The sequence below is a fragment of the Budorcas taxicolor genome, chromosome 9 (assembly GCF_023091745.1).
Source record: "Budorcas taxicolor isolate Tak-1 chromosome 9, Takin1.1, whole genome shotgun sequence".
In the NCBI taxonomy this organism is placed as follows: domain Eukaryota; kingdom Metazoa; phylum Chordata; class Mammalia; order Artiodactyla; family Bovidae; genus Budorcas; species Budorcas taxicolor.
The window spans coordinates 23,394,491-23,421,983 of NC_068918.1; the positions used below are offsets into that span (position 1 = coordinate 23,394,491).

The following is a 27,493-nucleotide window of genomic DNA, read 5'->3' on the forward strand; positions in this document are numbered from 1 at the left end:
AACTTACACAACGTTGTATGTCAATTATATCTCACTAGATCTGAAGGAAAAAAAAATTTTTTTTAAAGATACTAAGGTAGACTGAACTTGAATGAGTACTTGAGACCCTGAAGACTCAAGCTGGAGCCAGGATGGCCTTTGTAAAAACGGAAGATAATAGATGGTCGGATTCATAGAGGTCAGTAGATTAGCCAGTACATTAGTTTTTGACTTGACGTTTTACACAACAGAGGGAATCATGATGGTTTCTTGAATAAGAAAATCACATGGTAAAAAGAAAAACATGGTAAAATAGATAGAGGCTAATGGCGATAGGAAGGGAAATCCTAGAGAATGGGGACCTAGGTAGGAAGACCTTCTTTGCTGCCATGCCCCTTCATTGTGCCTGGGGATGAAAATATGGACTGTGTTCACATCACGGAAAGGAAATGAGCCATAAATGAGATGTTTCTGGGAACTTCGATGTTGATGTTTAATAACCGAAAGGTGATGAAAGTCAGAATGTGTGCTCTCTCATGCCCCAGGGACTGGCCAAACAGTAGTGTCAGTGATGGAACTAGGGAAGCTGGCCTTGGACATGGCTATCCCCATTTTATAGATGGAGAAGTTTAGGCATAGGTAGATTAAGCAGTGTGCCCAAGATTACCCCATTTGAAGAAGTACAACTGAGATTCCAGCACAGGCATCGTGTTTTCAAAGCCCGAGCCCTTAACTCCCAAGCCATATGGCTATAATATCCGTGATGGTGTTTTAATTACAAGTCTGACTTCCAGTCTTATGTAAGTTTCTTGTAAAGGAGTTAATTAATTAACAGTTTTAAAAGTTGGGTGGAAACTAGAAAGTTGGCAGATGGCTGGGCAGTGATTGGATAATTCCTTACAGCAGAAGAGAACTTGGAATTCTCTAGACTAAGAGACTGGAAATAAAGAATATACCTTTTGGCTTATTTTCTTTCTCTTCCTCTCCCATTCACTGTCAGCTGTTGAAACAGGAAATTGTCCACTTCAAAGAGTTACAATATTTTATGGGGAAAATGATATCTCTATTTCTTTAGTGCCTTATATACTACAAATGTCTTTGTCCTCATTTGTATTCCAAGAATGCTAGTTTACCTAAATTGACTGTCAGCCAAATTCTTACATTAAAACTCATTATTTTCTCAACTTCCATTACAGAGTAGGAGTTAGTTTCCAAAAGAGTAGGGTTTCAGAAGCAGCATCAATATTGATATCACTGGATTCTTCTCCGTCCGGAAGCCCCAGTGCCTAGACTTCTCTGTGGGGGGCTTAGGTCTTGCAGCAGGAGTTCCAAGGACTGTAACCCTTGCCTCTGGAGAAGCCACAAAACGCTTCCTTGACCATGGCTTTAACGAACCCCTTCCCAGTCTGGAAGAGGACTTGGCTCATCCTCCATGCTTTTCAGGGTTCCTGCAGCTTTTCTCACATCTCTCTTGTTTGACGAAGAGACAGAAGGAAATAGTAAGTTCCCAGCCCACCGCACGCAGTCATACAGAGTGGCAGGGAGAAGGGACAGGGCATCTGCTAGCGGCCACAGCTTGAGCAGGGAACGCTGTAGCAGTCCTTCCTTCACTGAATAAATTAACTCGGTGCTTTTCTTTGGACCTAAAACTGTGACTGGCTGTCGTTTAATTAATCTTCCTAAAGCACAGTTCTGATGAAGTGAACTGGCTGCTCTAAACTTTCAATATTTTTCCATTTTAATGGAATAAGATTCTTAGCCTTATATTTATGACCCTTTGTGATTTGGGCCCATGCTGTGCATACCAGACCTCATTTACCAGTATTCCCTCTTGGCTCTGGACAGGGAAGCTGACCTGGTCCATTTCTTCTGCAGGCCCCCCACTTGCCTGCATCAGTGCTTAATACTGATGCCTTCACAATGCTCCCTCTCCTTCTCAGCCTGTCTCTAGAATTATGAACCCCCCATTACATGCTGCATACAGTCCTCATCTAAATGGCATGCAGCCTTGCTGAACTCATCGGAACTCTTAGACGACTTTATGTCAGGGTCTGTGTGTCAGATATCTGTTCATACATTGCCTTCTTTACTAAATTCTGGGCAGAATTTGTATCTATTTTAACTTTGTATTTTCCGTGTCACCTGCACTTAACCATAAGAGGAAGTTAAAACTGCAGAGGGCTAAGAGGACTTAAGATTATTTGTAGGATAATATATCTTTTTACAACTTCTCCCTTCTCTGTGCCCTAGTAAATAAGTGAAACCAGAACAGGACCAGAACTTCTGATGGTTCTCCCCTGGGTATGCACATTGGAATCACTTGACGTCACAGGTGGTGCTTTAAAAAGTTCTGATCTGGGAGCCCCCAAGCCATAGAAATTAGAATATCAAGAGTACTACCAAGACATCAGTATTATTCAGATCTCCTCACATGAGTCTAATGTGCAACCACCATTGGTAATAAATACTCCACAGCACAGTGGCCCCTGGACCATTCTTACTTTCCTGGGTAATTCATTAAGTTCAAAAACATTTTTTTTTTAATGTTAAGTAGAAATATACTCAATGCGGGGAAGTAGAATAGCACATTTTGTTTTTCTTACAACAGTAGCTTACTTAACTGTTTAACTTTTCAGATATTTCGAAAGAAAGCAGTGGAACTTGGGGTAAAATTGCTACCTGCATTTCAGACACCCTCTGGAATACCTTGGGCACTGCTGAATATAAAAAGGTAAAACTCTTCATTTTCAACAACATGTTTTAAGTTGAAATAGTCAAGATTGTGGTCTAACAAACATACATCAGACGGATATTTACTTGAATGGTGTTGGTGACTGATACCATGGCAAGTCTTGGCATACGTCCTTGTGTTGGAAGTTATTAGTGTTTTTCAGTGTTCCATGGGTTCCCATCATGGGATCAAATGACCTCAAGAAAGTCATCCACATGAGACATGATTCAAGGTTTTCACTGTTTCATGGTGACATTGTATCAATGATACTGTCTCTCCATAAATTCCAAAAACATCCCTTTATCATCAAAGCATTTCACTCTCAAAAGAAGCCAGTTCCTAGATCACTTCCATCAGTTAAGCTGCTGGTCAGAGGCATTGGTAAGATATAACGTGTAGATCAGTCAGCATAATACAAGGTGTAGATCAGCACATACAAGTGGAACGACCACGCGACGAGCTAAGTGTAACTGAGACTGGATGCGTCTGAGGCTGCTCACCCACAGTTGTAAGGAGGGAAGGGAACTGCTCCACTGACCCAGATCAATCCATCCTCCGCATCCCATGTGCGTGGAGAACCCTGGCATGCCAAGTTCATAGGAATGTGGCCCCAAGAAAAACTTGGGCTAAACTGAATTTCTCATATTCTCACAGGAAGTATTAATAGTTTGAATTTTCATGATAGCCTGAGCATTTTGTTAATAGTTTTATCTTAAGCTCCCTTCTAACTCCTTCTTCCCCATAAGTAATTAATTGCATGTGTCTCTTTGTGATGATAATAATGACAGCTGTTTGGTCATCATAAAGTATGAAGTTTTGTGTAGACACTTTACCACATTTAATCCTCACAGCAACCCAATAAGGTCAGTACTACTGTTATCTCCATTTCACTAATCAGGAACTTGAGTCACAGAGACAGTTATTTGCCTAACACCGTGCCGTGTGTAAATGGTAGAACCAGAATACTCAGATGCATGGATTCACAGGCAAAAGTTAAATGGCTTTCTTATGTTAGGAAAGCCAAGAGGATGCACAGGGCGACTTGGCAAGATTAATGCACATTTTTCCTTAATTATTTATTTTAGTGACATTCCTTCCTAAAATTAATCATGGAAAATCATGAAATTAATTGGCTAATGTATCAGTTAAATGTCATGCTCTGTCTGTATGTTATATCTGTACCTTGAAATCACCCTGTACCTGTCTATAATTTTATGTATGTGTGTGTGTCTCTATGTGTAAGTGCATGTGTCTGGGGCAGAGGCAAAGGTGTCGCGGTGATGAGACGGGCAGAGTTCACGCCCCTGGGCCATGTTAAGTTGAAGTTACTTTCTGTTGCATAATGTGGTATCTCAGGATTCATTCTTCCCTTTGGGTTCCTCCGGCTTTCTCTGTTAGCCTGGGGATCATGGCACATGTTCCAGTGTCCTAAGGTGGAAGTGGGTATATATGCTTGGCTTGAGCAGCATGGTATTAGAGATCTGTGAGCTTTTTATTTGGCTCATGTAGATCACCTATAATACTGTCCATATCCTCAGACTTTGTATTCAGATAGTACACAGATAGGATTCAGACCTAGAAACTTCTCTGATACTTGAAAATAAGATCTAGTTATGAAAACTTTGTGCACATTTAACACATATTTTCCGCACCCTCTGAGAGGAATGATATGGGCATAATAACCCACTAACTTAACTGGTTACCAAGAGACCTGGTTCTAAGTATGTACATGGATACTAAGTCGCTCCAGTTGTATCTGACTCTGCGACTCCATGGACTGTATCCCACCAGGCTCCTCTGTCCGTGGAATTTCCTAGGCAAGAATACTGGAGTGGGTTGCCGTTTCCTTCTCCAGGGCCTCTTCCTGACCCAGGGATTGAACCTGCATCTCTTGTGTCTCCTGCGTTGCAGGGAGGTTCTTTACCCACTGAGATGTCGGGAAGCCCAGGATGCCATAAGGGTAGTTCTTATTGCTTTGTGGAAGATAATGGAATTAGATAAAGGCTCTTAAAACTAATTGAGGTGTGGGCCTACATCTTTGCAAAAGTTAAGTCAATTATTATAAGGTGCTGATATCATTTAATTAGTTCTAGCCTCTCTTGAAATACTTATAAGAAATTAGATTATTTTAAAACATATTTAACTTAGTATTTCTTTTTACAGCCAAGAGGATTTTTTTCCTTAGTTAAATCTATCTTTTGTGTATAGTGGAGATATTTTTCAATGCATAAAGGAATATTTCTAAAAACTATTCAGTACTGAATCCTTTGTTATCTTTATATCTCCTGAAAATTCATTAACTGGGGCTTTACCTTTTTTTATCAGAACTTATTTCAAATTTACAGTATTGTACATTATTTTACAGTATTGTACTTTAGAACTTATGTTTGATTTTTAAGTATTACAGGAAAATTATTTTGATTCAGAAATAATGTGCCATTTCATTTATGTAATCTATGATGTTTTCATGTTGAACTAGAGGAAATTAGGTAACCATTTTACAACTGACAGGAACATTCTTAACTTCTTCCTGGCAACCTGTATGAATTTTTTATTATTTTATCCACTCTCAATCTCATTTACTAAATAGCAGTGACTTACCCAAATTTACACAGTAAGTCTTGGCAAAATTAATAGTAATACCAACCCACTGAAATTCATCCTACCCTTTGCCCAATCAGCTTCATTTATCGTCTTGAAGAATTTTCTCTCTATGGAACAAAAACAGCATTTGATATTTATCTGCAATAATTACATTTCAGGATGTGTTACTGATGTCACCCAGTGCATATCTGCTGTTTTCTCTGAATCACTGTATTTTCACAGTATGGGCCAGAGGACAAAGGACAGCAGGTTTGGGGCTTATTTTCTAGTTTTTTGAAGCCTGTCACCAGTGAAGTTTCAAAAGAGGTGGGGAAAAATATATCTGGCAAAATAATATTTTCTTAATTACCTTCTTAAACTTAGGGAGTATCAATGGAAGGACGCTCAAGAGGAAATAAAGTGTTCAAGAATGCTGTTTAGAATAGCTCCTTATTCACTATTGACTGGCTTTGAAACTCTTGGCAATAATTATGATGGGAGGGGCACAATATGCTGTCTGTAACATAATTCTGCTCTTCCATCTCAGTTTTGAAAATAGTTATGGAGGCTACTCTTTGCCAGAACCTATAGGTTAACAGAAATGTCAACTTACTGGTATTATCTGTTCACATTCCTCTAGTATTTAGGTTTTACCAGTTTGAACTTAAGGCAAGCAGTATTTTGAATTGGGGAGGTTTATGTATTTGGAGCCAAAACACCAATAAACCGAATTAGATTTCAGTATTTCTGCAAACTGAGAATACCAGAGAATCTAAATAATTTACGCATATCCTACATTAGAAAGTCTGTCCCAAAAAATCTGTTCACAAAAAAAAAGTTTTAAATTATCTCTTCTGCTACATCTATAATAAATTCCTAATTCAAGAGTTGCTATATGAAGTTGTAAGTTAATTGAAACTATGAATTGATAGTAAGTGGTAATTTGATTGAACAAACACCTGGGTGTTACACAGAGTACTTGATTAGAATAACATGCTTGCTTCACCAGTACAATAGTAGAATGAGAATGCGTACATTATGTAACACCTCTGGTAAAAGGAAAACATTGCCTTTTTCACAGATTAGATTTTGGTAGAACTCAATTTCGCTACTGTGAAAATGTCAAAATTTGATGTCTGATCTTGTTAGTACTACTAGTAAGAGGCTCTATGCATTTTTTTTTTTCCAACCTAAAGAAGAAAAATCACTTCTGTGGTTTGTAAAGTCAAATGTTTCACCATTTCCATATTTCTAGTTATAATTTAAGCCTAAATAGGATAAATGTAGTAGTTTGAAGTTTTCTAAAGAGTGTTCTTAATTTTAAAAAGTATGGTTAATATTCCCGTTACTCATTTATATCACAGAGCATATAGTCTGGGTGTTCCTAGTGATTATTCTGTCTTTCCTGTGAGTTAGTTTTCGTTTATCCTGTTCCATCAGTTGTTTCTCTTTGTGGATTTTCCTGAACAGACACTTACCTGGTGGTTATATTCGGTTAGCAGGTCAGTCTACAGCATGCGCTTTTATTGCCCACATCAGGGAAACGTGCTGGCGAGTGACTGATCTCTTTTTTTTTTTTTTTTTTTTTTTTTTATTTTTTATTATTATTATTTTTTTTTTTTAATTTTAAAATCTTTAATTCTTACATGTGTTCCCAAACATGAACCCCCCTCCCACCTCCCTCCCCATAACATCTCTGTGGGTCATCCCCATGCACCAGCCCCAAGCATGCTGTATCCTGCGTCAGACATAGACTAGCGATTCAATTCTTACATGATAGTATACATGATAGAATGCCATTCTCCCATATCATCCCACCCTCTCCCTCTCCCTCTGAGTCCAAAAGTCCGTTATAGACAGCTGCGTCTTTTTCCTGTCTTGCATCCAGGGTCGTCATTGCCATCTTTCTAAATTCCGTATATATGTGTTAGTATACTGTATTGGTGTTTTTCTTTCTGGCTTACTTCACTCTGTATAATCGGCTCCAGTTTCGACCCCCCAGAATTCTGGAAATAAAAGCAAAAATAAACAAATGGGATCTAATTAAAATTAAAAGCTTCTGCACAACAAAGGAAAATATCAGCAAGGTGAAAAGACAGCCTTCTGAATGGGAGAAAATAATAGCAAATGAAGCAACTGACAAACAACTAATCTCAAAAATATACAAGCAACTTATGCAGCTCAATTCCAGAAAAATAAATGACCCAATCAAAAAATGGGCCAAAGAACTAAATAGACACATCTCCAAAGAAGACATACGGATGGCTAACAAACACATGAAAAGATGCTCAACATCACTCATTATCAGAGAAATGCAAATCAAAACCACAATGAGGTACCACTTCACACCAGTCAGAATGGCTGCGATCCAAAAATCTGCAAGCAATAAATGCTGGAGAGGGTGTGGAGAAAAGGGAACCCTCCTACACTGTTGGTGGGAATGCAAACTAGTACAGCCACTATGGAGAACAGTGTGGAGATTCCTTAAAAAATTGCAAATAGAACTCCCTTATGACCCAGCAATCCCACTGCTGGGCATACACACCGAGGAAACCAGAATTGAAAGAGACACATGTACCCCAATGTTCATCGCAGCACTGTTTATAATAGCCAGGACATGGAAACAACCTAGATGTCCATCAGCAGATGAATGGATAAGAAAGCTGTGGTACATATACACAATGGAGTATTACTCAGCCGTTAAAAAGAATTCATTTGAATCAGTTCTGATGAGATGGACGAGTGACTGATCTCTACTCCAATTCTCATTAGTAAGCGAGGCCACATGTGTTAGTCACTCAGTCGTGTCCAGCTCTTTGTGACCCCAGGGACTGTAGCCTGCCAGGCTCCTCTGTCCATGAGATTTTCCAGGCAAGAATACTGGAATGGATTGCCATTCCCTTCTCCAGGGGAGCTTCCCCATCCAGGGATTGAACCCAGGTCTCCTGCATAGCAGGCATATTCTTCACTGTCTGAGCCACCAGGGAAGCCCAAGCAAGGCCATGAATGAGCCACAACTCCCTCACCTGTTTTTATTTCCTGCTTTGTAAAGCTTTATTTACTGACTACTCTAATTATCCAACACAAATGTATACTATGTCATTAGTTACATTTTAGCTTGTATTATAATAATTAAATTGCAAATTGCTTTACTTTAACAGAACTAGGGGCTTAATTAAGAATAGTACATAGCTTAATGTTTTCTAATAGTGAAACATTATCCTTTATGAAGTAGGTAGTTTGTGTAGGGTAATAAACCCCCATTTGGGGTTTCTTAATACTTTGGTGGTATAAAATGCTTGAATATTAAATCATAATTAGTTTTAATAGACACAAACTATGAAAGACAGACTAATCAGGTTAAATATTTTAAAAAGTATTTTCCATATATCTCCCTGCATTTTTACCTGACATTAATATATAAACATCTACATTTTAAATTTGCTAACCATTTTTTAAAGTATCTGGTTTTCGATTTGAAATAGGTATATTGTTTTAAAATGAAGCAGAATACAATTCTATAGTTTAACATCATTAAAAAAAATTTAAAAATATCAAGAAACAAATCTTCTGCCCTGAGGAGATCAAACTTATTTAATGATTTGCTAATATTCTAAGAAGCAAAATAGTACTTAGTTATCCTAAACATGTTTTGTAGCAGTTATATAGCCTAAGTATAAAATTAGAGCTATATCTTATAGCTTATCTTTTATATGTTTTATGGATCTGTTAAGAATTCGAAAATAAGTTCTACCAACTCTAGAAAAGTAAAAAAGAAGTTAGTCTTTCCAGGTATTTATGCTAAACTAGGTTTTTATTTTTTCTGATTGGATATTTTATTGGGTTTCCCTCTTTTATCTGTTTTAATTCATTTGGCCATTTATACTCTTCTGCTTTTGAACTGTGGTGTTGGAGAAGACTCTTGAGAGTCCCCTGGACTGCAAGGAGATCCAACCAGTCCATCCTAAAGGAGATCAGCTCTGGGTGTTCATTGGAAGGACTGATGCTGAAGCTGAAACTCCAATACTTTGGCCACCTTATGTGAAGAGTTGACTCATTGGAACAGGCCCTGATGCTGGGAGGGATTGGGGACAGGAGGAGAAGGGGACAACAGAGGATGAGATGGTTGGATGGCATCACCGACTCAATGGACATGGGTTTGGGTGAACTCCAGTAGTTGGTGATGGACAGGGAGGCCTGGCATGCTGCAGTTCATGGAGTCACAAGGAATCAGACACGACTGAGCGACTGAACTGAACTCTTCTGGAAATAAAAATAACCATATTTTGAGGTTTGAAACTTACATGCATGACGTTACTAATATCAGACATCAAAATATCAAAGTTAAAGTTGCTACTTGTTAAGATTGTCAGTATAGCTCTTCAGCTCAGTTCAGTTCAATTCAGTTGCTCAGTCGTGTCTGACTCTTTGCAACCCCATGGACTGGAGCACACCAAGCCTCCCTGTCCATCACCAACTCCAGGAGCTTATTCAAACTCATGTCCATCAAGTCAGTGATGCCATCCAACCATCTCATCCTCTATGGTCCCCTTCTCCTCCTGCCTTCAATCTTTCCCAGCATCAGGGTCTTTTCAAATGAGTCATTTCTTTGCACCAGGTTGGCCTTGGATAATTCATTTATTTGAGTTTCTCTTCTCATAAGTAAAACTAAAATAGCCACAATAATAGCATCTGTCCTGATGACCTCATAAGGCATTTTTTGTGAAAATCTAGTGAATTAATATGTAAAAGATTAGTCATTGCAGAGTGCTGTGAAATAAATATAAATTGAAATTATTAATTTGTGGCCTTGTTTTAAATGTTCATTATAAAATAATGTGTGTATAGAGCAATAAAATAATACATAACTAAAACTGACTTGGTTTTGATGCCTTTTTATGATAATCTTCTGTTTTTAAGTCATTCAGTGCTTCTAATCCATTCTCAAACTCGAGTCCCATTTTCTAGGTCAGAAATGGAATTGGTATTAGTAGAACCAGCTAGAAGTGTGGAGAGAATGTGTCCCCATAGTCTATGTAGGATTGTGGGGGCTTTATGCTCCAACATATATTATTTTGAAAATTATTTTAGAATCAGTCTATAGGGTCAAAACCCAGATACCGCTCTCAAATTATATTTATTGGTGAATTTTCTCTTCTGGAAAGAGGAACTGTTCAACCTATGGGGTTTAAGAAGCATGTGAGCCAATAAAATGTAATGTTATTTTCCCACGTCCCACATGCCAGTTAGTGCTTAATTAATATGACATGAGTCTATGAGAATGTACATATATTTCTGCTAGAAACATCCACATAGCCCTATTTTCTAGTTCTTAGGCTGTCCTAGTAAGGGTCTGACTACTGTAGTTATGTTCTCTCAGTGATTCTCAGCCTTCCCTGTGCTATAGACTAACCTGTGCCTTTTTTAAATATCATCACTACCTCTCTACCCTCCATTCTGTTTCAGTTGGCTTAGAGTAAGATCCTGGCATTTTTTAGGCTCTTCAGCCATTCCATTATTAATCTAGGTTTGAGAATCACTGCTGGAAGTCTAATATTTTTATCCTAAGTATAGATTCATTTCTGTTTTCAGTTACCTTTGGAAACCTTTCCTTCCCCATTGATGGCCAATTTAACTATTGAAATAAACAGACAATTGATTTGAAAACACCCAGCTGTAATAGAGCAATGATTCTCAACATTTAGAGTCTGTGTGAATTGCTTAGCATGCATACATGTTCAGTCTTATCCAGTTCTTTGCAGTCCTGTAGACTGTAGCACACCAGGCTCCTCTATCCATGGGATTCTCCAGGCAAGAGTGCTGGAATGGGTTGCCATTTCCTCCTCCAGGGGATTTTCCTGACCCAGGAAACAAACCCACATCTCCTGCATCTCCTGCATTCACAGGGAGATTCTTTACCACTGAGCCACCTGGGAAGCCTCAAGAATTGCTTAGAAGGCTTGTTAAAACTCTTGTTGCTGGGCCTCACCCACAGAGTTTCTGATTGGGCAGGTTTTTGGTCAGGTATGATAATTTACATTGGCATCACTGATGCAGTGGACATGAACTTGGGCAGACTCCAGGAGGTGGTGCGGGGACAGGGAAGCATGGCGTGCTGCAATCCATGGGGTTGCCACAACTTGGCAACTGAACAACAACCAGGTCTCAGCTGATGCAGAGGTTGACTGATGCTTCTGGTCGGGGACCACACTTTGAGAACCACTGTAATAGAAGAATTGACTGAGACATCCAAGCTGTTTAGATTCTTAAATCTCAGAGCTGCTCAGAGGGGCAGCCAATTCCAAATTTCCATAGGGTGAAAGTGAGGGATTGGGCCGGGAGGGCAGGGGCGGGGAATTCTATGATTAATTAACTCTTGTTAATAATTGCCCAGTATTTTCACTTATCCCCAAGCAGTTTGTTGCTTCTTCTGGAAAACAGCTAATTCCAAACATTAATTACCAAAAAAGAGTTTATCGCCTTTGTCCCCTTGCAATATATATTTTTTAATCCTGTAAGACTAGAAAGCAAGATTTGGGCCATTTTAGCATAGAAGGAGGAAAGAAAGGCATTTTTAATTAAGGAACTCAGGGTAACTGTAAAAAGAAGAACCTTCTTGTTGCTTCAAGCCAAAGCAACTTTATTAACAGCAGCTGGCAACCAGTTCTTGTACCTGAGGACATTCCACACCCATGAAAAGAGGCTAAGGTTATCCTTCCACCAGAGGAAGAGGGAGTCTAGGCTTTTTCTGAATCATTTAATCCTCTCAGCAAGCTTCAGATCACTAAGTCCATGCCAGGTACTCAGTGGCTTGACCAAGCTCAAGGCATTTATTTATTGCAAGTGGACAATAAGGGTGGCAGCACTTAATTTTAATGCACTTTGTGTATAGCCTCTTTTATTGGGACTTAAGGGACAAGCAATCCTGAGCAAAAGATGCTTTGCTGTTTCTTAGTCACACATTCATTGTGAGGCAGACGGAATTTGAAGAGCCTAAAGGAAGGCAGACTGTTCCCTTTTATCCCATTCCTCTGGTCATAATTGAAGTTAATGCCGAGGTAAATGGGGTTTTCAGTGTCTTTTGTTCCCTGGAGGAAGAAGCAGGTGTAATCTGTCTCTAAACATAGGCGCTAACAGTCCTCCTAAGCTCTCCACATCACCCACCCTCTTTCTCCATGAATCCGCATTTGCTATAGACTGCCTCTGTGTGCTTCTGGTAGGACAGGAACAGAAAAATGACCTGTGAATGGAATAAACTGGCTATTTTACCCAACCACGGTAAGAGACACAGGTTCAGCCCCTGGGTCGGTTGGGAAGATACCCTGGAGAAGGACATGGCAACCCATTCTGATATTCTTGCCCGAGAATTCCATGGACAGAGGAGGCTGGCGGGCTATGAGTCCATACAGTTGCAAAGAGTTGGACATAGCAGAAGTGACTTCGCATGCACGCACGCATGGATCAGATATTGAAAAAATATTTTTTGTCTATTTTCATAATGTCCTGCCTCTAAAGCTCAATTACAGCAAATGCGTAAAGTCCAGAAATGTATCAGAGGTGATGTGTAGGCAATTTAGAGACAATCTATCCTACGAGGATTGCTTAAAACCCTTAAAAAAATGACTTGTGGTGTGTAGGAAGTCTGTTAAGAGACCTTCCTCACTCTTCTATTTTAGGCAGATAGATTACTGGTACAAAATCCATGGAATTGGATGGTTAAATATGACCATGACTTTCCCCATAGCATCCCCACCATTTAAGTGGTTAACGCACCAGGAAATTTTTGTTTAAGGGCAATTATAGTTATTTGAATGCAACAAACTCAAAGCGCCTTTCATCTCAAGATTTTCAAATGCACAGAACTAGTGTTTTGCAGATTCAGCTTTGTTCACTGTGTTCACACAATTGGTGGCAAATCAGCTTTGGCAATTTGAAATGTATTCTGTGTACAGAACTTAGATTAGGAACAAGTCAGAACACATAATTCATAGGGTGCCTTTACAAGTCAGCAGTGGAATAGTTTTCTCAAGGAGTTACAATCCCAGGTTTTTAATGAAGCAGCAATCAATTTTCTTGTGATGAATCTCAAGACCAGGCTCATGTTGTTAGTGTGGGGCAGACCTTTCAAATATCTAATAAAGTTTAATTTAAAAGTTATGAAATTGTTTGAATAGGTATTTGAAAATCAGCCTAGGTCTCAAGGTACTTTCTTAGACCTTACAATTGTTAGTCACTGTAGATATTCAACTGACCACATTGAATCTTTGAGTCAAAATTGGAAGATCAATATAAAATATTTATGCTACAGCCAATAATTTTTAAAGAACTCACAATCTTGGTGGATACATTAACCACTCCAGATTTCTTGCTTATGCAGTAATAGCTGTAGTTGATCTGTTCTGAAAACGGGGATGAACAATAATTAATTGAAGTCTCTTTTATTAAATGGAAAAGTGATGGAGCAATAGTAAGAATTAATTGTAATTTACTAATCTAGAAATTAATATGCATCTGGGCATGAGTAGAGGCAGTGCAATTTGGTGATTTAGCAATCATGACAAATTATCTTCATCCGTAAGGTGTAGAGTTGCTAGCTTTCCATTATTTGATTTTTAGTAACAGACCCAGTTTCAGGAAGACTTTATATGAATGCTCATGTTGCCCTTTTATCCTGGAAATGTCAATTGGAGTCTGGCATTATTAATTAAATCTCACTCTCCCTCTTTGTCATGTCATGCTATAGTTTTTATGGAACATTTGTACAAAACAGTGATTACTGGTAATTGACCTGCATATGTTGAATAATCTTAAGATGCTACTGAGAGTTTAATGTACCTTGTAAATTGAGAGGCTTCCAATTAAGTCTAGTTCTTAAGATAATCACTTTCAAAACTAATCAAGTAATAGGACATTAGTAAAGCTCTTATTGACTTAATTGTGACAAATTAATAAACAGACCCAGTGCAATTACTATAATGGCTTTATCAGTGAGCAGTTTTTCCAAAAATTTAAGCATAAATCTATTCCATCCCCCTGGAAGTACAATAAAAGTTACATAAGCTATTTTAAGGTGGGTATCATTCATATAGCTGTGTGTGAGTACACTGTACAAAGAGCTTGGATTTTTTGTGTTTCTTTCTTTTAAAATATGATTGCATTTATTTCAAAGGTCAGTGAATCTACTTGCCAAACCGTTAAAGCATATGATTTTATAAATAATCTTCTATATGCTTTGGACAAACCTATTACACATTCTTGTGTTCTCTCACTTCTATTTTCTGTGCCTAGACCCTGGGGTTGGTACTCTCTCTCCTTAGAGAGCTAGGGAATGTCCTGTCCCACTGTCTCTGTCCCAAATTGCTGTCAGAGTGGTGATTTTTTTTGGCTAGCACTCTGCAAATGGACTCTGAAAATAAATAAATTATGAATTACATATGTGCCATAATTTTTTAGTATCTGACACTGCGTTTCTAGAACTTGGCTGATTGTGTGTGAGAAAATGGCAGCAGAAGGAATAGGAACCTAAGTCCCAATTCTGCTACATTAACAGTGTGATTTATTTCTCAAAAATACATCAAACTATATGTTTAAGATGCTGTCTTTACTGAGTATATTTTTATTACAAAATAATGGGATCACATCTCTTCTTTCTCTCAGCCTTGGCTTTCTCATTTCTTAAATGCAGTTAATAAATAGTATCAATTTTACAAGGATAATGTTTATGACAGGCCCTTAGACTTTTGAGAAGTCGGGGGTCTTTTAGATACAAAAGAGGGGATCATTATGGAATTTCAGAACCCTGACATCTTTATGGTAGCTGTCCATGTCACTTGTGTTTAAGTTAGGAGAGAAGAATGGATTTTCAAGTAAACGAGTGTATGTCTTTTTATGTGTGTGAGTATAATATGTATATCTGTGTGTGTGTAGTTGCTAGGTCATGTCTGACTCTTTGCGACCCCATGGACTATAGAGTCCATGGAATTCTCCAGGCCAGAATACTGGAGTGGGCAGCCTTTTCCCTTCTCCAGGGGATCTTCCCAACCCAGGGATCTAACAGAGGATAGAGGATGCATCACCAGATTGGGTTTTGACCAACATGCAGACTTAATCAGCAGGGGGAAGCCCAGTGTCAAAGCACATCTGGAGTTCTGATTGGGAAGATGGTTCCCAGGCAGCTCATCCACTCCCTGGGTGAGACTTCTCCCCACAGAACCCATGCATGCGTGTGTGCTAAGTTGCTTTAGTCATGTCTGACTCTGTGTAACCCCGTGGACTGTAGCCTTCCAGGCTCCTCTGTCCATGGGGTTTCCCAGGCAAGAATACTGGAATGGGTTGCCACACCCTGCTCCAGGAGATCTTGCTGACCCAGGGATCTAGCCCACGTCTCTTATATCTCCTAAACTGGCAAGCAGGTTCTTTACTACTAGTGTCCGCTGGGAATCCCTTAAAATTCATCAATTCAGTTCAGATGCTCAGTCATGTCCGACTCTTTGCAACCCCATGAATTGCAGCACGCCAGGCCTCCCTGTCCATCACCAGCTCCTGGAGTTTACTCAAACCCATGTCCATCAAGTCAGTGATGCCATCCAGCCATCTCATCCTCTGTCGTCCCCTTCTCCTCCTGTCCCCAATCCCTCCCAGCATCAGAGTCTTTTCCAATGAGTCAACTCTTCCCATGAGGTGGCCAAAGGATTGGAGTTTCAGCTTTAGCATCAGTCCTTCCAATGAACACCCAGGACTAATCTTCTTTAGAATGGACTGGTTGGATCTCCTTGCAGTCCAAGGGACTCTCAAGAGTCTTCTCCAACACTCTCCAACAGTTCAAAAACATCAATTCTTCAGCGCTCAGCTTTCTTCATAGTCCAACTCTCACATCCATACATGACCACTGGAAAAACCATAGCCTTGACTAGACGGACCTTTGTTGGCAAAGTAGTGTCTCTGCTTTTTAATATGCTATCTAGGTTGGTCATAACTTTCCTTCCAAGGAGTAAGCATCTTTTAATTTGATGGCTGCAATCACCATCTGCAGTGATTTTGGAGCCCAAAAGAATAAAGTCTGACACTGTTTCCCCATCTATTTCCCATGAAGTGATGCCATGATCTTCGTTTTCTGAATGTTGAGCTTTAAGCCAACTTTTTCACTCTCCTCTTTCACTTTCATCAAGAGGCTTTCTAGTTCCTCTTCACTTTCTGCCATTCCTCAAACAAGGGAAATATTAATAAGGCTTCATAATAATTGTCATCATCTAGGACCACAAAGCGGAGAAGGCAATAGCACCCCACTCCAGTAATCTTGCCTGGAAAATCCCAAGGACAGAGGAGCCTAGTAGGCTGCAGTCCATGGGGTCGCTAAGAGTCCGGCATGACTGAGCAACTTCACTTTCACTTTTCACTTTCATGCATTGGAGAAGGAAATGGCAACCCACTCCAGTGTTCTTGCCTGGAGAATCCCAGGGACAGGGAGCCTGATGGGCTGCCGTCTAAGGGGTCGCACAGAGTCGGACACGACTGAAGCGACTTTAGCAGCAGCAGCAGCAGCAGCAGGGACCACAAAGGGAAGTACACAGTGGAACTGCCCAGCTGAAGAAAGGTTATTTTTAAGTTATGGGATACTATAAAATTAGGGCTAAAATTAGGGCTAAAATTGTGGCAGTTTCATTCAACATGAGGTATAAAAATTATGGTTCCTTAATGAGAAAAATTAATGTGAATGATACATAAATATATCACTTTTAGCCATTTATTTACATGTAATTTTGTACTGCACAATTATGTCAGTACCATAAGTCCATGGTTTTTAAGCTTTTCTGCTCTCTTATCAGTAATATATTTTTGAGCGCTTACCCCAGAGCATGTATTTTTACTTATAAATTTTATTTGCAAGTAGCAGCATATTAATGTCATGATCACTTTAAAACACTCCAAAAAATAAAATTGTAAAAAGATACAGATGAGGAAATAAATTTTTAGTTATTTTTAGTGAGTCATATGATTTTTTTAATTCAATTTAATGCTTGTGATACAGTAAGTGATTCAAAGTTCTTGTTCTGTGTTTATTTCAACTTCGTTTTAATTTTGTCCAGATGGAAAAGATTTAAAGTTGTGTTGATGAGAGAAGTGTGGTATTGGCTGATCTAAAAACATGATGCTTGTTTTAAATCCTATTCTTTAATTATGCAAAGAATATTCTTGTAACTCTGCTGGAAAATTTCAGTATTTCTTGTTATCTCTTCTTGCAAACTAATAGAAAATAAGAAAAACCTCTGGAACTCTTCCTTTGGAAGATTCTAAAGCAGGATAGCAAATTCCATTCTCAAGTTTGACACAAATTTTGATCAATTTGTATAAATTTGCTATATTTTCTATGAATTTTAAAGGTGAGTCACAGTCACACATTTTCATAAATTTCCAATTTCAAGATGATCTTTTCTTAGAAAAACTTTCTTTCAAATTCAGATTTTTTTTAATTCACGTCAAATGTTACTTTTATCTTCAAATGATGGGTTAAGCATGTTTTCTATTTCTTCTCTTCCATTTTCTTTCTTTCTGTTTTTTAATTATCTGGTAGGTAGCAAACTGCAAACAGCTACTTATACTAGAAAACATCAGCAAATAGGGACACATTTCTTTTGTGAAATGTCGACTCTTAATTAAATACTTTGCCTCAAGACAATCAAAAAAAATCTCTTGTTTAGTGCGGAATATTTGTGTGGTCGCTTTCCATCCTTTTACAAACTGTTATGATATTATCATTTTTCTACTGTGTAGAGATCTTGAATTTTAAAATGAACTGCATCAGTGTCATTCTGTGCTCATAAATCCCACTACATCCACAGTCCCTGAAAGCCGTAGAACAAGCAAAGGACCCACTGCCGACCTCTCCTCATTTTGGAGTCTCTATGGAAACCTCTGAATATCTTTTATATGAAACCTTTTACATATGCACCAAGGGAGGGGAATAGTGTATATCTGAATATTTAATTTAATAAAGCTTTTTTCTTTTAGATAAAAAATTTAGAAACAGCAGCTTTGATAGTTTCTTCCTGCACTCTAATTAAGAGTTTTGCATTCTGCTTCAAAGGCCGCTGCCATAAACAGTAAATATCTAAATGTCATTTGCCTTTATCAAGCCTGGACCAATGTCTTATCATTTGGCAGTTTATAATGGGCATATTGTCTTAATGTATTAAGTGGACTTTGATCCTGTTTAGATTACTCTTGAGAATATTTTTAAAATTGGCTTCAAGAGAAGTTCTAAATTGCTTTAACTGGATCTAAATATTATAAGGCTCTATAATCTCGTGGTATTAATTTTCTCCACTTTAAAGTGGGCCAACCGTGGAAGTGTGCCTGAAAAAGTTGTTAATTAGATCAGGAGCTTTTCTTAGGTGAGTTATTGGTTTTAAGATGAAATAGGTCAGAAAGTGCTTAAAGACATTAATCTTTAATATTGATTAGCTATGCAACAAAATGGCTGAAGGTGTAAGTCTGTACTGACAGAGAGGTATTTTTAAATGAAAAACATATATAGTGCTAGCATCCAAAATTTTTACAAGAGTCAAAGGACTTCAAATTATAGATTTCACTCATGTGAGTTTCTGAGGATTATAAGGAGAAATGATTTCATGTTTATATTTTTTAAAGAAATTTTTAAAATTGGAATTTATAGATCTATTAAGAATAGTACATTTGCTTTTTCAAGTTTTTCCAAAGACAGTAAAGCCTAGGGTCTCTTTTCAAACTAAAGGGGCTACAAAATTCATTTATTATTATGTTGATCCTAAAGGAAAAGATGTAAAGGGGAGGAGATGGGAAGCAAGAAAAATTATGAGCGTATAAGCTACAGGCCACCAGACAAGCTAATATTAATGCCTTATGCTTCTGCAATTTTCTGTAGTCTACAGAGGAGTCCCAAACAGATGTATGTTTTAAATTTTTCACTAATGTGATTTAATCTAGTCTGGCACAGACATAAATATCCAATCATGTAATTCAGATTTCTTTTTGAAATAGTTAACAGTTGGAATAAAAAGAAATTTTTTTTTCAGGAAAAAAATATGTCACGCTTTCAGAAAGACAGGGAATAGAAAGCTGTCCTGATATTTTACTGCCATTACAGGCCATCACCGTGTTCGTCTGTTTGTGCTGTATTGATCATTGAGCACTTCCTGGCCATTGAAAGTGTATTCATTGGGTCCGAGAGAATTCCACATACCTCCCAGAATGAAATTCCGCCAGTACCCTACTATTAGAACTATATCTTTTGTTAAACTCACTCTCACTACTTAAAGATAAAAGTAAATGTAAATAAATATAATCTCTTTTCTAAAGAGTTAAAATGGAAAATTATATGCATAGCATCTTTCTTACCTGGATGAAAGAGCTAGGATTATGTAAATCTTTCCTTACTCCTCTTTTAGAGTAAAGAATCTGTATTCTTTTTTTCCCAAAGAAAAGAAATTATGTTGCAAGTAGAATCAACTGAAAGACATACTTTGATAAATTACAGGAATATATTTTTAAGTCTTATGTAGAACCTGAATTCTTTTCAACCCTTTTTGTTACAAATACACTTTTTCTCTTCTACCATCTTAGTTACTCTTCTCCTGTATGTCCTCCTCCTCTTTGTGATAATGTCAAAATAATCAGAATTTGGAACTGCATTCATTGAATGTCTTAGGGGTGTAGAAAGGGTAGAAGCATTTTTCTGTGGCTGAGCCTCTCCCTGCCTCTCTTAGTACAGTGTCCAGGCCCTCCGTGCAGTGAAGGAGGTCTTTGCATCCTCTCTTACATTGACTCTTCAAGGCATCAGTCTTTTCCTCTTCATCTTTCACACCACCTGCTTAATTACACCTCATCCTCCCCACTCCGTTGAGATGTTATGATACTTGCCTGTGAGCCTTCTCTAGATAGAAGCATCTGGATATTCTATTGTTAAGCCCTAGATTTATGGCAGTAGCCATCCTTTGATCCACATCTCTAGCCCAGTCCTCCCTACAGAATGTAATCCCTATATCCTGCTGAGTGCCAGATAGCTCCTAGACTTAAATGTTGAAAGTCATCTGCAGTATTTCCCTACACCAGTGTCCCTTCCAGACTGACCTTTTGTTATACCAGTAACCTCAGTTCATCCCGAGGACATCTTGAAATACTTATTCTGATGGTTAATCTGTCATCAGATCCTATGTACTCTATTTCTGTAATATTTCTGACCCCTCTCACAGCCAGGTTCCTTTCCCATTCTTATTTCGTCCCCGCCCCCCTGCCCACTCTCACCAACCCTCGGTCAATTCAGTTCTGGTCTGGAGCAATAGGTTTGGAAATACTCTCCTGGCTGCCAGTTTCTCTTCCCTCCAATTAGAGTACATGCATGTTATCTATCATAGCTAGAGTAATCTTCCCAAACTGTTATCCGTCTGCTCTCCACACTTCTCCCCTTACTCAAGAATCTTTAACAGCTTCCCAAGAACCGTTCAGTTCAGTTCAGTTCAGTCACTCAGTCTGACTCTTTGCGACCCCATGCACTGCAGCACACTAGTCTTCCCTGTCCATCACCAACTCCTAGAGCTTGCTCAAACTCATGTCCATCAAGTCAGTGATGCCGTGCAACCATCTCATCCTCTGCCATCCCCTTTTCCTCCTTCCTTCAGTCTTTCCCACCATCAGGATCTTTCCCAGTGAATCAGTTCTTCTCATCAGGTGGCCAAAGTATTGGAGCTGCAGCTTCAGCATCAGTCTTTCCAATGAATATTCAGGACTGATTTCCTTTAGGATTGACTGGTTGGATCTTCTTGCTGTCCAAGGGACTCTCAAGAGCCTTCTCCAATACCACAGTTCAAAAGCATCAATTCCTTGGTGTTCAGCTTTCTTTATGGTTCAACTCTCACATCCATACATGACTACTAGAAAAACCATAGCTTTGAGTATACAGACCTTTGTCGGCAAAGTAATGTATCTGCTTTATAATATGCTGTCGAGGTTTGTCATAACTTTCTTCCAAGGAGCAAGCATCTTTTAATTTCAAGAGCTGTAGAGCTTTTCTTCAAATAGGTATTGTGCTTTCAGACCCCCATGTTTATGTATATTTCCCCTTTGCCCGAAAGGGCCCTCTTACCCTCAACAAAACTCTGCCATTTAAAAAATTTTACTGAAATATTGTTGATTAGCAATATTGTGTTAATTTCTGCTGAACAACAAAGTGACTCAGTTATACATATGTGTATTTTCCTTATTCTTTTCCATTGTGACTTCTATCACAGAATACTGAATATGGTTCCTTGTGTTATACAGTAGGATCCTGTTGTTTATCCATTCTACATATACTAGCTTGCATCTGCTAATCTCAAAACTCCCAATCCGTCCTTCCTCCCACTTTTCCTGCCCCTTGGCAACCACACATCTATTCTTTATGTCTGTAAGTCTGTTTCTATTCAATAGAAATGTTTATTTGTGTTGTATTTTATATTCCACATATAAATGCTGTCATACAGAATTTATGTTCCTCTTTCTGACTTACTTCACTTAGTATAATAATCCCTAGGTCCATCCATGTTGCTGCAGATGGCATTATTTCATTCTTTTTATGGCTGAGTAGTACCCCGTTTATATGTATACTGTGTCTTCTTTGTTCAGTCGTCTGTTGATGGACATTTAGGTTGTTTCCAAGTCTTGGCTATTGTAAACAGTGCTGTCATAAGCAGAGAGGTGCATGTATCTTTTTGAATTATACTTTTGCCTAGGTATGTGCCCAGGAGTGGGATTGATGGATCATCTGTCTGCAGTTTTTAAAGAGCCAGTTACATTACTTGTTCTGGGGAAGATTCTTTTTTTTTTTTTTTGGTTCCTTTCTACCTTGTCCCTTCCCCACCCTGGACAAGTTTAATCACATTCTTTTCTTTGTTCTCCTAACATTTTGTTTCTTTCTACAAATACAAGCTATACCACTTAGTTGTGAGATTTCTAATAGTTCTGCCTGTGTGCTGAATGCGTAGAGATGAAGGCTCCTGAGTGAACTAAGAAGTAATATGATCATTTTCCTCCCGTAAAACAAAAAATGGTGCATAGAGGTATAATTACCAAAAGTGTCTTTTTGGTCAACCTCTATTGTGTAAATATGACATTAATTATGTAGTGAAAAATAGTGTAGGCAGCTTTTTACAAAATGGTGTTGCACTGTGGACTTTTTTTCCTGTTTTACATAGCTAGAGAAGAGATTGAGGCCATCCCACCATCTACACCTTAAAAACTGGTATACCAAGTTCAGTGATTTATCTAAATAATATTTAGATTCTCTTATTCTGGCATGATCAGAAAACAGGACTCATAGGAAGGATTTAAATTATATCTGCATACTTCACGGATATAAGAAGAATGGGATGGAAGATGTTTGGTTCAGTTAGGCTGATTTTAAAAGCTCAAAAGAGAGGGGATATGTGTATACATATGCCTGATTCATGATGTTGTACAACACAAACTAACACAACATTGTAAAGCAAAAGCAATTGTAGTCCAGTTTCTAAGAAAATAATAAAATATGTGGAAAAAAGTAGAGAGACCACCTTGCAAAAATATTCTTCATAATTTTTTAGTGGGAAAGCATTTTTAATTAGAAGATGAGGTAGACAGTAAGTTCTGTTAAGAATATGTATAGGCATGAATCTTTGGCCCAGTGCATCTGAAATGATCAAAGTGGAATATCACAGTGCAGTGTGGCAATAGTCACTGTTAATCACTGTCCCAGTGCCCAGACTGTGTGGTTCAGCACAACATTTCTCTTGCCTTTGCCTTTCGTATGAAAAATTAAGACTCAAAAATACCATCTTATTTCTTTATCCAGTAAGACTCTACTTTTCATGAGCATTTCGATAGGCTGTTTCAAGGGTTCATGATCAGGTGAAATAAGTTCAGTAATGCTTTGGCAAGACAAGAAAGCAAGCAGGCTGGTGCTGAGCAAGCACAGAATTGTAGAATCAGCAGAAGGACCATGTGGTCCAAGAAATATCCTTGTGCTTATTATCTGAGGTCCAGTTATATATTTGTCATAGTCACTATAGTCATATTAAACCAGGGCAGCCCTGGTGCAGAGAACCTGCTCCAGGAAAGTGGTCTGGGAACTAGACCTGTGCTTCCATTGCGGTGAGTTAAAGAACCTGCTCACTTACTCAGCAATCATCAAGTGACCATCCTCTTCATTATAGATCCTGGGCTCGGTGCGAGTGATGGATTGGTAAACACAAACACATTCCTGGTGACTCTTAACAAAATTTACAGTCTATGGGACCAACAAGCATTAATTAGTCACAAACACAATTAAATTTCAGGGAGATCAGAGACAGTTATCCTGAAGAAGTGATTTTCAAGGTGAGATCGAGGGGATGTGTAGATGAAATCTAGGGGAAGAGGAAAGAGTGGACCATCCAGGTAGTGGGGCCCATGATGGAGAATCTCCATGTCAGAAAGGAGCAGGGTAAGGCTGAGATGCAGAACAAAGGCAAGGCTGCCTGGAACCCAGAGCAACATCTGGAAAGGAGCAACAGCAGGCTCCTCTTGGGAGTTTCATGTTTCTCTTGATGTCAGTGGGAAGCCGTGGAAGATTTTAAGCAGGATGAGCTACATAATGGGGCTTGAGCTTAGCTGAGTTAGATTTATTGCTCTCCTTGTCTTGAAAGCCATAAAACCTAGGACCAAATCATGCGCACTGACAGGAGCTGATAGTTTAGGATCTCTATATTTTCCTTCTTTCGTATTTAACTTTTCCCCAGAACACAAACCTATGAAGTAAGTCCTGCATGTGGAAGTTCACAGTCAGTCATGTGTTAGTCACTCAGTCGTGTGTGACTCTTTGCAACCCCGTGGACTGTAGCCTGCCAGGCTCCTCTGTCCATGGAATTCTCCAGGCAAGGATACTGGAGTAGGTTGCCAGTCCTCAAAATGCTGGGAACAGTGTTAAACTTGATCTTTTGTCTTTAGTTTAGCCATCAAGCAGCAGTCTCCAAGATTTCCATTCAGTTGAAATAATCTGTGAAATCAGGTTGTTTACAAGGGACTGCTACCAAAAATGACTTGACTTGAGAGAAAAAGCCTGTGTTTGACACCACTAGCGAATTTGTATTTTTCAGTTCTGTTTACTTGTTTCGGTTAGTCAAAAATGAAGACTGAAAAAAGGAACCTGTTCATTTAATTTGTAGAAGAAACCATCATAGTGGGTTCAGATTCAAAACTGCTGTAGCTTAGGATGAGTCCTGCTACCAAAAGCCTAAACTCAGAAGGTGCAGGTCTATATGCATATCTTTATCAGCTCATCTTACATATGTTTAAACTAGATAAAGAAGAGGGAATTACATGAGCTGAGAATGTGGCAGAGAAGTAGGACTGCAGAAAAATGAGTGAAAGGTTCATAAAAGAGGTAGCATTTTTTTTCTGTTATTGGTAAAGCACCTTTCCTCAAAGAACGTAAGTGTGTGCTGTTGATTATCAATCAAAACTGCTTGCAACTCAACCACATTTGTGACATTTCTATCTTTATATCAGCACAGCAGAATTTATTGATGTTATGTTGATAGTAATATCAAACTGTGTTTCACAGAATATAATGTCGTGAGATATTAATAGGTGATCTGTGAAGAGAAAACAGCTCTGTAGGTGAATGTAAGCAGTATGTTACACAGCCTTCCTCACTGTAAACTTCTCAGAGCAGTTAACTAGGGTTCAGGCTTTTTATAACTTTGTTTCCCAGACTTCTTTCACTTGGAACCTCTTTTATCCAGAACAACTATTGCCATTTCTGATCTACATTTCCTGTCTCCAGAATGCACTTTCATAAATTAGTGATTCAGATGAATGTTGTTACATGTTCTTCACATAGTCATCTTGATAAATATATCATTACTCTAGTATAATAAACTTATTGCCCAGAATATATTTGGAAATGAATTGAAATGTCATGTACTATTCATTTATGTTAACTACTAATGAAAGTAACATGTGTTTAGCAATATGAAATCTTAATCTCAAAAAGTACCCACTGTAGAAAATTAGCCTTATTGCTTATATTTATGATGCTTTCTAATTAAAAAGGAACAGATTCATACATTTGCCCTCAGTGAGAGGTTTGAATTCTGGAGGTTAAAAGGTATAAGATTGATGCAAACTATATTTCATTTTCGTCTATGAGTAGGTAAAGCATCTGTATTTTTATTTAGAAAAAATTTAGTATTGCCTCCATGTTTGTTTTTTAAAACTCTTTAGATTTATTCTCAGTTTCCAGTAATCCTGTGACTAAGATATTAGTTTAACAATTAGTTTTCTAAGAGTCTTGAGCTTCCCCAAAAAAATCTGACTTATTTTATAAGAAAAATTTAAGGTGTATTGTTCCAGAAACTCTTTTTCTGAATTACAGTTACTTTTTGTGTGCTAATAATTTATTCCATGATGCATTTTTGAATGGTCAGTTAAGATGGTGGAGTTTCTCAGCAAAAAAAAAAAAAGGTATTAAAAGTGTTATTTAAAATTGTTTGGGAATTATCAATATATATTAAAGAAAATCCTAAGTCAATACCACAATATCATGATATTTTCCAAGTGTAATCATTTTTATTGACCAGAGCTTTGGATTCATTGTAAACACATGAAATACCAGTAGTGTTAGAATGAAGTTAATCAGATTCTTTGCTTCTGAACTAAAGATAAAACTTTCTTCAATTAAGTTATCAAGGGATAAATATGCTGCAAACAATCAATAAGTAATTACCCCAGAGCTATATTACAAGGGTCTCTCTGAACCATGTCACTTACACAAGTCTAGTAAGTTTAGTATTCCAGCATTGTCTAACATTCAGTTGAATATGTTAACCTAAGAGCAAGAAAATCAAGCCGTTTTTCTTGTCTCCTTTTTTAGTCCAATAGGTATTTTTGCATATTTAGAAAAATTTTTTCTAAATATTAGATTCATGTCACGTGCTCAGTTGCTCAGCGGTGTCTGACTTTTTGTGACCCCATGGACTGACTGTAGCCCACCAGGCTCCTCTGCGCATGGGATTCTCCAGGCAAGAATCCTGGAGTGGGGTGCCATTTCCTTCTCCAGGGGATCTTCCTGACTTCAGGGATCAAACCTGTGTCTCTTGTGTCTTCTGCACTGGCAGGCGGCTTCTTTACCACTAGTGCCACTGCAGTGAAATACTATAGGTGTTTTTCTCTCTAGATAACATATTTTTAAATAACTTTAATTAGTAAAATAATCTTTGGTAAGCCTGTTGTTTTTAATAAACTATATTTTCTTTTTCTCTTATTATGAAAAAACTAAATTAATTGGAGAAAATATAGAAAAAATAAAATAATCACTCACCATTTCAATCCAGTGTAAATAAATACTTTAAAAATCATTCAGTTCGCATTTTCAAGGAGCCACCATTGAAATCCGGAGAAGGCAATGGCACCCCACTCCAGTACTCTTGCCTGGAAAATCCCATGGGTGGAGGAGCCTGGTAGGCTGCAGTCCATGGGGTCGCTAAGAGTTGGACACGACTGAGCGACTTCACTTTCACTTTTCACTTTCACGCATTGGAGAAGGAAATGGCAACCCACTCCAGTGTTCTTGCCTCGAGAATCCCAGGAATGGTGGAGCCTGATGGCCTGCCATCTGATGGCCTGCGCATCTGTGGGACACGACTGAAGTGACTTAGCAGCAGCAACACCGAAATCATGTACTTTTTTCTCTTATTCTTTTTCCTTTTCATGTACTTTTTTGAGATATAATTTATAGGCAAAATGTACCCACTTTATAAATTTCAATGAATTTGGACAAATATGTGTACTTTGTAACTACCACAGTCAAGGCATACAGCATTTCATCACTCATAAAACTCTCCTTGTGACCTTTGCTGCCATCACTCCCCTTCATCTGACCATCAACAACCACTGATACATTGCTGTCACCATAGATGACTTTTGCCCTTTCTAGAATTTTATACAAAGGGAATCATACAATAAATGCCCTTTTCTCATTTCTTTCATATAGCATAGTATTTGAGGTTCATTAATATTATTCTGTGTATAATAGTTCCTTTCGATTGCTGAATAGTGTCTTATGGGTGTACTATGGTTTTATCCATTCTGTAGTTTATGGACATTTATGATATTTCCAATGTCTGGTTGTCATGGATAAAGCTGTTTATGAAAGTTGAAGTCTTTACATGAACG

The 27,493-nt window shown here is 38.2% G+C and overlaps 1 protein-coding gene across 1 annotated transcript in view; it reads left to right on the plus strand.

Annotated features, from left to right (window-relative positions):
- MAN1A1 (mannosidase alpha class 1A member 1) overlaps positions 1 to 27,493 on the plus strand; it is a 169,497-nt gene that overhangs the window by 94,620 nt on the left and 47,384 nt on the right. The window contains exon 5 of the mRNA XM_052645819.1: positions 2,616 to 2,710. Coding sequence (XP_052501779.1) covers positions 2,616 to 2,710 — 95 coding nt within the window. The remainder of the gene's footprint in view (positions 1 to 2,615; positions 2,711 to 27,493) is intronic.